The 12,388-nt window shown below is 38.7% G+C and overlaps 1 protein-coding gene across 3 annotated transcripts in view; it reads left to right on the forward strand.

Annotated features, from left to right (window-relative positions):
* Window positions 1-12,388, forward strand: part of LOC135692872 (E3 ubiquitin-protein ligase HUWE1) — a 61,213-nt gene that overhangs the window by 45,396 nt on the left and 3,429 nt on the right. For all 3 annotated transcript variants that reach the window (XM_089112536.1, XM_089112547.1, XM_089112544.1), the window contains 14 exons: window positions 251-527; window positions 952-1,102; window positions 1,767-3,495; window positions 4,196-4,548; window positions 5,207-5,341; window positions 5,918-6,080; window positions 6,541-6,716; window positions 7,266-7,335; window positions 7,598-7,684; window positions 8,340-8,630; window positions 9,249-9,400; window positions 9,693-10,193; window positions 11,232-11,531; window positions 12,016-12,206. In XM_089112536.1, coding sequence (XP_088968662.1) covers window positions 251-527; window positions 952-1,102; window positions 1,767-3,495; window positions 4,196-4,548; window positions 5,207-5,341; window positions 5,918-6,080; window positions 6,541-6,716; window positions 7,266-7,335; window positions 7,598-7,684; window positions 8,340-8,630; window positions 9,249-9,400; window positions 9,693-10,193; window positions 11,232-11,531; window positions 12,016-12,206 — 4,576 coding nt within the window. The remainder of the gene's footprint in view (window positions 1-250; window positions 528-951; window positions 1,103-1,766; window positions 3,496-4,195; window positions 4,549-5,206; window positions 5,342-5,917; window positions 6,081-6,540; window positions 6,717-7,265; window positions 7,336-7,597; window positions 7,685-8,339; window positions 8,631-9,248; window positions 9,401-9,692; window positions 10,194-11,231; window positions 11,532-12,015; window positions 12,207-12,388) is intronic.

A 12,388-nucleotide genomic window follows, 5' to 3' on the forward strand; every position in this document is an offset into this window, starting at 1 on the left:
TATAAGCTTCTTCAGAATGTTCTTCATTGTTGCATTTGAACAAGTACAATCAAAATGTGTACCTTTCAGTAAAATTTAGATTTTGCGAATTTTATTATTTTTTTATTTCTCCTCTAAATCTGTTGTCATCTAGCCCTCATTCTTTTCCTTTCAAAATATTGATGAGAGATATACAATAAAATGACAAAGGTCCATCGGAGTGATTTTCACACCATATATCTTTTCATACCATATATTTTTTGTCCTACAGTCTCGACGTCTCAGCTACTAAGTTCTCTAAGTGACAGATTGTCCCAAAATTCAGTAGATACACAAGTGCCAGTGACATCATCGTCAGCTGCTTTAGCTGTCAATGGTGACAACGAGCAAGCAAGCGACACAGCGCAACAGAATACTGCCCAATCTGGAACACAACAACAAGCTGGCCCCAGTGGTCTGCAGAGCTCTAACGCAGCCGAAGCTGATGGTGTGCGCATACCAGAAGGCGTTGATCAATCTTTTCTTGATGCTCTACCAGAGGATATCCGGTGAGTCAATCGAGGATACCAGAGGATATTCGGATAATATCAATTTATATTTAAATTGTAATGTCAAAGGCAGAAGTGAAAAAAAGGTAATCGGGCCGCTGAAAACTGTATGGGAGATTGAAATCGTAAAAAACAAGAAGATTTTGATTACCACACCAAGACACGTTTCATTGATTCCTTAAGGAAAGTTTTGAAAGCCTTGGCTCATAAAACCGGAGGAGCAATTATCACTTTTGAGGCCTTTGTGGTTTCTCGTTGAGGCCTTTGTGGAATGCATCAGAATCATTTATCTCGTAATTCAAACTATAATATGTATTGCATATGCTGATTGTCCCCCCTATTCGTGGCCCTTGTCATGGTACCTTCTACATTGTATGAATGCTCTTGTATGTGTTTTATTCAAGCTTGATCTTCTATTTTTTAGACGGGAGGTTTTGCGGGATCATTTGGGTATTCGCTCGCAGGGCAGTGAGCAAAGGACAACAGAATCCCCGGCTGCTGTGGCTCCAGATGCTTCATTGGTCGATGTTAGTCCAGAGTTCTTGGCCGCACTACCCTCGGATATCCAAGAGGAGGTGGGTACTGTTGCCAAAGCTTTTAAAAGTTTTTTGTTTCTTATTGAGCCATATCTACAATCTTGGTAGGGCAGTTATAACAATCATCTAAACACATGCCTGATAGCATGCATGTATATATCTATCCCCTCCCCTTACCACATCCAAAGTTGAAGCGTCTGTATCTAGCAGCAGAGATATCAACATTGAACTGTGTGAGATGGGATTGTAGCGTCTTTGGAGAAGCTTGTTTCAACTGATGCAAGCAGCTGAAAAACGCCTCTTTGTCAAAAACTGTTCAATAAAAAGCAGGCGATCTTTCGTAATTGCAGCCCCATTAGGGCTCTAAGTGGAACGCTATGTCCATAGGTTCAAATAGCAATTAGGCACTTGTGGCTGATTGGATTTATTTAGGAGCTTTCCACTTCGTCGACATTGGTCAGCATAAAACATTTTTTAAGTTGATAGTCGAATTAGCTCATAAAGGACTTTGGTATTTTTAAAAAAGAATCAGATAACTGCTGAGAGACCTTGTTAATAAGTGTTACTGTAACTAACTGTTATTTGTTTACATCTCTGGTAGATATAATCCTGTCTTCCTTGATTTGGCTATATCAATGAAATTATAACCCATAACCCAAAAAAGTTGAGATGTATTCACTATTTGGTCGTTGACTTGTTCTAGGTTCTAGAACAACAGAGGTTAGAACGAGCTCGAATGCAGGCGGCGCAGACAACTCCAGATCAGCCTGTGGACCCAGCCGCTTTCATTCGCAACCTGGCACCAACACTGAGACGACAGGTGCTTGCAGATATGGATGATACAGTCCTGGCTGTGTTGCCTCCTGATGTCAGCACTGAGGCGATGGGATTGCGCCGAGAGCTGGAGCAACGACAGCTACAGTTCTTCCAGGAGCGTGCTTTTGAACAGAGTAATGTGTTTTCCCAATTGTTACGTCATTCAGGCGCCAGACCACGTCATCATGCAGCAGATGGAACTTTCCATATAACGCCGTTCAGGAGACTTCATGCAAGTGGCCAGAGTGGATGGGGGATTCGCCATGTGGATAATAACGGTACGGTAAAGAAGGCTTTGAATAAGCAGCTGGTTGATCACGAGAGTCTAGCTTGTTTGTTAGTTCTTTTGTTTTTAGGCGAGCCTAAATTAAACGTAGGCAGGCTACATAGGGTATTGCGGAATGTCTCCTTTCACAGAGGCTCCAGATTGTGGATTATCAAAGCTTTGATATCAATAGTTGGTAAGACTGGTGGCATGAGCTCCGAAGTCAAGTCGCATAAGTCACCAGAAAAGTTTTCAAGTCACAAGCACGTAGGAAAACAACGCATGCATCCACAAGTTGATCACCATATTGAGCGAAGCCAGTCAGAGTCTAACCCTTCCAATAACTGGCTTTCCAGGACTCTTGATTCGTCTTTTGGACACAGGGTCGATTTATTCGAAGTCAGGCCTACGACTGGCAAGGCATCTGATAAAGGATCCTCAATCACTATTCATCCTCATGCAGCCTCGTTTGTAAATAAACATGTGATAGAGGCGTTGTTGTTTTTGGCCAAAAATTTCCCAACAAGTTTTACTCCGTTTAATTCTAAAAAGGAAGAGGAAGAAAACAAAGTTGACGATAAAGGAAAGGTTAATGACACAAAAGAATCTGCTGTTGAAGTTGCAGAAGAAAAGTCACGTGACCGGATACCGGACACTGATTTTTGGACAATTTTGTACCGGTTGAATTCGATGGGACCAGGGCGAAAAGGGAAAATGCCTTTAAAGACTTTAAGAGACACGTTTAAGGAAGATAATGTAGACAGTTTCACTGAGTCGCCTATTGGACAGATATTAACAATGTTGTCACACCCAGTCATTAAAAGGAATACAGCTCTCATTGATAAACTTTTGAGACTCCTTGCAGTTGTTTCAATGTCGTTGCCCGAGGCAACCAAAGCAAGCGAGCCCACTGCGACTGCACCAGCAGCTGTGGAGGAGCCTGCTACTACACATCATGAAGCCACACAGCCGACAGTCACTTTTGCATCAGAGGATACGATTGTTGAAAGAAGCCCCCTGGTGGATTCGACTGATTTGGTATCTCAAGATGCAAACAGTGTTATACCCCCTGACCACTCTCAAGATGAAGATCATGATAATATTTTCCCGGGTGCCTCGCACTTTTCAGAGACGTCATCGATTACGTCTTCCCTGTTTGTGGAAGGCTCCCCAGCTCCGGTAGATACGGTTGAAATTGCCCGCTCCCCTAGAGCTGAATCAGTAGTCTCTTGTTTATCAGATGGCACTTACGCTGCACATAGTGACATTAGCGGAATGGCTCAAGAGGCACATGAAGAACCAATGGAAATTGACAGAGCATCACACGCTGTTAGTGACACTTCGTCGAATGGTGAGTAGGCCCTCATTTCCTAATTCCAACTGAGTAGTGAAGCTTTCCACACCTTATCATTTTAAGTCAAATTAAAACCGAAAGATGAAACAATTAGCTTGATACTAGGGTGTCACTTGATGTTCGAAACATTTTTTATTGCTTAGTTTATTGCAAATACTCCAATGGATAATTCTCCCTATTGGGCAAGAGCCCCCCCCCCCCCCTCCCCAGACCACTGTCTAGCAACACCCTCAAGACGTCTGCCGTACTCGAACAATCTTTGTCAAAACACATGGGAATCTTGCCGAAACATTGCAAGCCCCGTCCCCACCCTAAAAAATGCTAGATACTTTAGGTTGATGTGTTGTTAACTGGCTGTTTATGTCCAAAGTTATGATGCAACAAAATACGAAAATTCGCCAAGCAGCATTTTTGGTGGGTGATTGGGAGATAATTGCTTTTTTAGCTAATAGTCTTAAATGGTAGAGGGAACGCCATATATGCACTCTTTGAATGGATCTGTGTAAGCATTGTGGATGAAATGCTTGCTCTTCTGGGTGGGAATCGTGTACGGAGCCTGATATTGATTAAATGGTAGTCATTTTGCCTTTTGATCTCTAGTTCAACCTTTCTATTTAATTTTTAATGTTGCAGGTGAATCGGCTATAAAAATGGTACTGATCTGATAAAATTTGATAAAATTGAATTTTCTTTCAAGGAACAAGAGCCTCGCCAGTAAACATCCCATTGCTATCATTAAGCAGCGGGTCATTTCAAAGTTCGGGGCCAGCAGGAAAAGAGGCAATTGTTAATGAACTGCAGCTTCGGCTTGCGGTTAATGTCTTAACATCCGGCGTTTGCTCTGAAGATGGTTTAGAAGATGCAACAACGTTATTATTGCAGTTATCCAAAATCGACAAGGACACGAGGGACAGTGTCTTGACATTGCTTCTCGATGGTGCCAGAGATATTGCTTATACGCTTTGTGGGGAGAGCAAAAAACTGCTAGCAGAGATCCGCGAGTATAATCTATTACATGGAAGTGACAAGCAAGACAAGGATGCCTCGAAAGTAAGTATACAAGTTGGGTGCCATTTAAGAGCAAGGTTCTTGGACCATCCAGGGATCAATGCTGCTTGCAGTTAAGAAAGAAAAATTGAATTTTATAGCTTAGTATTTCATTGCTATCCGTAGTTGAATAAAACTAAAATTATGTGTTGTATCATATTTCCATAATACCGATAAGAAATTAACATGCAAACAAGTAAGAAAGGATTGTTGACTTGAGTATTAAAGTCTGCAGACCTGCATTTAGGTAAAGCATAGAGAGACATATTTCTTAGTAAGTGTGTACGAACCTGAAATCCCTGCCAAAATGTCTTGAAACATTAATGACAATTTTCAAAAGCAATTTCAGCCGTTCCGCTCTCCCCCAAGAAACAACATTGATTTAAAGTTAAAAAAAGAAAAATATTATGGAGTACAATTTTTCATTCGGCTTGTATGATATTTTTGTAAACCATCAACATTGTTCTGGGGGGAAAGTAGTAGTATTCGGTGAAATAAATGAAAAATAAAAAACACGTGTTGTGCTGGATCTTCCAAGTAATTCTGGCAAACATGAATCTGGATGGAGCAGAAGTTAGATTTTTTCCAAAATCTTCTTTCAACACACTGTATCCAATAAGTGATACATTTTTTTATTCAAATTTTACGTTTTTGCTCACAGGGTGGCAAGAAAAGGACCGGTGTTATCATAAACCCAACCGCTGCGAGATCTCAGCCATGGAGAGGACGCGGACGAGCACAGGGTATCCAAAGGAGACTTGGAAACAATCCCGGCCAACGGCCAGCTTTAAAGCCGGTTAGAAACTTTATAAATTGCCTTAATCATTTCTTTTCTCAAATGTTCCTTGCTTCAAACCAAAGTTTCAGTAACTCTCTTTGACGTTGTTGGGTAACCATCATTTTAACCATGTCATCATTATTTTCTCATTTTGTCCTCCCTGAACCCCCAAAACCTGTTCTTTTCTTCCTTTTGTTTTTGCCCTCCTTCCCTCTTTTGCTTTTTATCCACCCTTCACAGTCCCTCGATATTTGCCCAACAATCTGCCTTTACAGTGAAAGAAAACCGCGTCTTTTCGTTTCATACCAAGTTTCAAGTTTATAGTTAATACTGTTTTTCTTGATTTCTTCTTACATACTCTTGGCTTCTTGGACAATTTTCTTTCTATCATCCAAGTATTTGATGTGCATTGACAACACAAGTCGTCGTTTCTGTTTTGGAAACAGTCTCTCTTCCTACTGAAAATTTTTGAAACCAGCCTCTTGCACGTCTCTTACCCTCTTGGAATTTTCAGTGTATTTAAATCAATACAGGTCTTTCATAATTATAGAATTTCATTGCTGATAATTATACTTTATTATATACTGTTTGTAGGTTATTTTTGATCTTCATTTGCCGTCGATGGCCTGTTTGACTGGTAAAAGGTCAAGTCAGAACTTGCTTTTGAGAGTTCTGAAGGTCGTGATTCAGTTACGGGAAGCAGCAAGAAAGTCCATGACAAAAGGCTCTACGCAACAAAGGACTGGTTTGTCCAGAGGTAATAAATAATTTGCCTCGTCTTGCATTTGATCCACCCTTGTCTTTATCTTATAGCTACAACATATTTTTAACTCTGACAGCTTTTATTTGTGGCATACCTTGGTGAAAAAAATGCAGCCCCGGGGAACTATTCCTTGCCTCTCTTGAGACCCCCTGAACGGATGTATTTTTAAAGCATCGAGTTTCCTTTCCCTAGTAAAAGAAATCAATTTTTCTTGAGTGAATATCTGATGATCCAGTTATGCTCTTGTGGGAATGCGAATGTGTTTGGTTGCCTTTAAGTAGTTTGGGGAGTCATCAGGGTGTCTTTTTGGCTTGGGTTTTTGCATACTTTTGAGGCTTTCAGTTTGTTTTTAACGTACCGCTGTTCAAGTATTAGAAAATCGCTAAGTAAATTGATAGACGGTCTGTTCATCCTGTTGTTCCTTAAGTAATATCAACTTTTTGTTTCCATCCAGGGATGCGGCTATTAGAAGGTCTCCGCAGCGGCAGAGAAAGTCTTCGTGAGGTTGTTGCTGCGCTTGAAGCCGACGTTGAGGCGATGTACGAATTGATTGACAGGTACGACGGCGAAAGAAGTGGTGGCCAAAGCAGCAGCAACAACGCAGAGCCAGAAGCACCGAGCACAAGTCAGGTAAGAGTTTTTTCGAGGGGGCCTGGAAAATAGTTGTTCTCTGTGGGCTTATTCAAAAAAAGAGACGCACATTCTTTGACAAATTGAGATCTTGATGACTATAGGCTGTTTCCCGAGTGTATTTGGGGACTGTCAAATGCAGTCTGTGATTGATGATTCAAGCAGTCAAGGAAATGCAAAGGTTATTCCATTATTTAAATCTGGTCTAAACTTTTACAACAATGAAAAAGGCAGTCGGTGTATTCTGATCGCCCCTCCTCAGCCTCCTGTGCAGACTTTTAAGATGGTGAATTCAGAACACCTTTTCATTCAGAAGTTTTTTAATCCATTTTGAGATCTGATTATTGGTATACGAAATAAAAATAATGATTATAATAATAATAATAATAAATAATATTTATACAGGTTTACTTGGTCAGAATAAGTATCCTGTTATCATTCAAGGACCTGTTATCATTCAAGAATGCAATTCCTTGTAGAGAATCAGTGGTAAAAAACACTCTGCAATCATTTTTTTAATTACCTTATGGACTGTTTCTTTGATTTTAGGCTGAAGGAAACGCAAGCACTGCGGGTCAAGGTGCCTCTTCGTCATCACAAGGAGAGTCATCCAGACAAAGTACGGCTTTAGGCCTATTTATTATGAACAGTACATTTACCGATGAACAGTACAGTACATTTTTTCCTGCACTAATGCCATTCATTGGTTGATCCAGTTTTAATAATTACTTCAGTACCTTAATAAGTACCTTTAAGTTAGAATTATTTCAGCTAAGTAAGGAAAATTAAATTTAGAGTTTAAAGATACCATGCAATACATAGTTTACTTTGAGCATTTTGCTGTGTTACTCAGTCTTCATTTTGTATTCGTTTCTTTTTAGACGAGTTGTCTAATGTTGTCAATACAGTTCCACAATTGCCACGTCTCAGCAGCCAAATTGTTTTGGATGAATTATGGGACATGCTTGGTAGGCTTGTTATATTCAATTGTATTTGTTTAAAATGCTTAGAAACCGTATTATGGCTGTCAGAAGTTTACCTAAAAAGGCCTCAGAATTCTCTTCAGCAGTCACTCTCTCGTTGAAAACGATACTCTGTAATCCAGTGCTATTGCTCTGAAGAAGCACTGTACGCAAGGCGAAGAAATGATTCGACTTAGCTAGGGTCGGTTTTTTTGGGTATGGATAGGGCTTTTGTAGTGCAGGAAAATTCAATGGGAATCGAAAATCAGTCCGATTCTGTGAATTCCTAGTTATCTGGGGTATGGTTTGCTTTCAATGTCTGTCTTTTGTTGTGGAGCTGGACGATCGTAACCCCAGCTTACACTGCTCTGTCTGGGTGCCAATTTGAATTTGGCATCAGACCGTAAAATCAATACATTGCATCTCAAATGTATCTATGGTACGTTGATAACTTTTTCTTATTCTGAAGTAAGAGAACTTGTAGAGGCAAAACGAGTTAGATGCTTGGGCTTGCCCAGATCAATTATGAACAGGAAGTATATAAATGCTATCTTAAACTTAGGGAATAAGCAAAGAATAGACAATACAAATAGCTTCTAGTTTCAAGGAACCTAAGAATGTAAAAGGAAATCGCATTAATCTTTGATAATTTCTTATGCAGGCGAATGTTTGACGGAATTAGCTGAAACCTCAGACACGAACGCCGTCCTGGTTTTGCAACCGGCTGTTGAAGCGTTCTTCCTTGTTCATGGATCTGACAAAGATGAACTTCAAGAAAAAGAGAAGAAGTCTGATGCGCAGGAGCAATCCTCTGTAGCCTCGCTGGACCTGCCTCCTTTCAGTCCAGGACCTCTTTCACCTGGAGTACCTAACAGTCCTTCAAGGCAGTCATCCGTGTCAAGTATATCTCCAGATTTACCTCCAGATACCCAGAAATTCTTGCGTTTTGCAGGTACTTTGTTTTACTATTTAACTAAATTACCAGTTATAAAGAAATGCATGCGTTATAAAATGTTCTTAAAATACCACATTTTTAAGATTTTATGTTGTCAAAATCAGGATATTTCCCGTCTAATTTTCTGGGTTGGGGCACGATCTTTATTTAATTCAAGCAAAATGTTTTTTTTCAGTCCTTAGTCATATTCATAAATGCTAGATATTGTGTAAATAATAGCCAAAGTTCCTTCAAAGCTGATTATTATTTGAGTAATTATTCCTTGAAAATTCTTTAATATTTGTTAGCCGTTTAAGCTGAAATTTTTTATGTTTACCATTTCAACCTTAAACATCCACTGTTATTAATATATGTTTTAATCTAGTTTCATACCTAGCAAAACATAGCCAAGTTTTATATCGCACATTTGTCCAAAAAAGTGGAGCGAGCCGTTGACGCTATATTTAAAACGTAACGATTTAGAAACGCAACAAAAATGAAAATTTAGTCTCCAACTTTTTACATATCATGCTGCTTTGAAATGAGTAAACCATGTTGTTTCTTATTGCCTATTTAAGCTGATGTGCGAAAACTAGAATCCTTTTTTGACTTGAAATTTTTATTTAATTATTTCAGAGACCCATCGTGTTGTGTTGAACCAGATTCTGCGGCAGTCTACGACTCCCTTATCAGATGGACCATTTGCTGTTCTTGTCAACCATACAAGGCTACTTGATTTCGACGTTAAACGAAGGTATTTCAGACAAGAGCTGGAAAAGCTTGACAAGGTGAGCTCAAATTCTTGCGTTGTAATATGTTGCTAGCAGTACTCATGGATATAATCTATTAAACTCTTCTTTTCTTTTGATAGAAACTTTATTTTGAATAAAACGTTTTGGCACTTTGAAGAAGCAAATATTTTTGTGAAGAATTTTTCAAATGCCTATCAATCTTATAAACTGATGATAACTTAAGTCATCGAATAAGCCCCTGACTGCTGCCTTGTTTCCAGCTAGAGCCAATTTTCTGCATGCGTGTGACAGCTTACACAACTTTTCAATGTTTCTCTGATGTCTGTAGGGTGTAAGGCGCGAAGACATGGCTGTGCATGTACGAAGGGAACATGTTTTTGAAGACTCTTACCGAGAACTCCATCGCAAGTCAAAAGAAGAAATGAAAAACCGCTTGTACATTGTGTTTGACGGAGAAGAAGGCCAGGATGCTGGTGGATTATTACGTGAGTGGTACCTAATAATAGCCAGAGAGATGTTCAATCCGAATTACGCGCTGTTCACAACATCTCAAGGTGACAAGAACACATATCTTCCGAATAGGAACTCTCATTGCAACCCAAACCATCTCAGCTACTTCAAATTTGTTGGTCGTATTGTTGCTAAGGCTATCTATGATAACAAGCTGCTTGATTGCTATTTCACAAGATCCTTTTATAAGCATATTCTAGACAAGAAAGTGCATTACACAGATATGGAAGTGGAAGATTACAGTTTCTACCAAGGACTGGTGTATTTGCTGGAACATGAAGTTAAAGAACTTGGTTATGAGCTCACCTTTAGTGTTGAGGTTGGTATTTGTCATCCTTCTCAAATCGTTCTTATGTTGCTTCATCAATGTCATTTCTCCAGGACTTAAGCGAATTTCGTTATCATGTCTCTTGAATTTATGGCACCAGTCATCTCACTCTAGTCTATTCATGGAGAATTTAACTAAATGTGTCTCCATAATTGTAGCCGCTGCATGTCCCATGCTTTTCGCATTTCTACCCGTAATATTAACCAACCTTCACTGATATCATAACTTGTTCTTAGATATATGGTGACTCGATCTCCTGTGCTATATTTAACTTGAATAGTTTAGACCTGTCTGTTTTGAAATTCGAAATGGGCTATCATTATTTAAATATAAACTAAAAAAGTTAGACTTAGCTTGTCTGTATTTGCCAATCTCATATCAGGTCTTGCTTTCTCGCGGTTTTTGTCATGGATTAACTTAACTTAAGCATTTTCTCGAAATGTTTTATAATGGTTCATTGATTTTGCCTTACAATTTAAGTTTTTATGCTTTACATTTCAGATAATTCTTTTCTAGTATCTTTCTATCTGTTCTTTAATAGTTTCCCGTTATTTTCCTAATTTTTTTATCAAGACAATAATAATAGGAAACCCATGGGCTATAACTCAATACGAATAATATTAACATGGTTGTCCTTAGAATAAAATCGACTCTCAGGTTCTAAAACATCTTGTTTCTTTGATTAGCATATCTTGAAATGATGTGAACGTCTTCACTTTCAGATATTTAGCTAGTTTAAGTAGAATTACACAAAAAAGCAGAAACATAACATATAAGGTCAAAGTGCTACTTTTTGTCATATGCTCATCTAAAGATAAAAGTGTCGAGCAAAAGAATTGGAAGATAAAAATAAATTGAGAGTGGTACAAAAAGGCGGAAACGTAAAGAACGTTTTTGTGTAGACAAATCTGTAAAATTGCTTTTGGATATATATGATATTTGACTTCCATTATATCTTCAATAGTATCATAATTTTCTATAAATTATTTAAACTGTTATACTTGATGTGTGCTTCTATCAATTTTTTAGGTTCCAGTTTTTGGCATGAACGAAATACATGATCTGAAGGCAAACGGCCGCAACATCCCTGTCAGCGAAGAGAACAAGAGGGAGTATGTGAAACTCGTTTGCCAAGAGAAAATGATTGGCTCGATAAGACAACAAATTGACACTTTCTTGGAAGGCTTCTATGAGATTATTCCTAAGAGATTAATTTCCATATTTGATGAGCAAGAACTAGAATTATTAATCGCTGGATTGCCAACAATAGACATTGAAGAGTTGAGAGCAAACACAGAATACCACAAATATGATGCTAATTCTATTCAGGTAAAAACAGTTTTTCTCCTTCATTGGTTTGAAGGTGTCTAATGTATAAGTGTGATGCTGATTTATGTCTGATCCATACACTGTTTCCAATGGCATCTAGGAAGAGGAGACGGGAGTAAAACGCCCCCTAGAAGTTGTGTTTATTTTGTCTGGAATGATTTTGTAAAATGCTTCATGTACACAAAATCTAAAAGAGTAGAGTCCTTTTCTGGCTAGTAGCAAGCAAAGGCCACACTAACGTAAACGTTGATTGTTCAAAATGGAAACTGGCTTTTTTTTAATTTCAACTATGTCTAGAAACTGGTGTTAATTGTTGCAAAGATAACATTGTCGTAACAACTTTCCTATCTGTTACAACATAGTCAGGAATTCCCCTTATCCTTGGCACTGAAGTTCAAGCAAACTCTGAATAAAGAGCTCAAAGGAATAAACACAACAACATTGAGTAAAAAATTAAATAATGATAAAAAGTTGTCCTTTTCAGATTCAATGGTTCTGGCGTGCTTTGCGTTCACTTGACCAAGCAGATCGTGCAAAGTTCCTTCAGTTTGTCACTGGTACTTCAAAGGTTCCGTTGCAAGGTTTCGCAGCTCTTGAAGGCATGAACGGACCACAGAAGTTTCAAATACATAAAGATGAACGGTCTACGGACAGACTTCCATCGGCTCATACCTGGTATGTAGATGCAAATATAGGTATAGGTTGAATCTCTTTGGACCAGACAACACAATCTAGCTTATGTGAAGTCTGCATTGGATATATTTAAAACCAATATCAAACAACGGTGGGAAAAACTTAAATTTGATGTTGGAAAACCTAATCTATACTGCATAGTTAAAAACCTACATGCTGTTAGC

Source organism: Rhopilema esculentum, chromosome 3 (assembly GCF_057945365.1).
Source record: "Rhopilema esculentum isolate cy_ngs chromosome 3, ASM5794536v1, whole genome shotgun sequence".
In the NCBI taxonomy this organism is placed as follows: Eukaryota; Metazoa; Cnidaria; class Scyphozoa; order Rhizostomeae; family Rhizostomatidae; genus Rhopilema; species Rhopilema esculentum.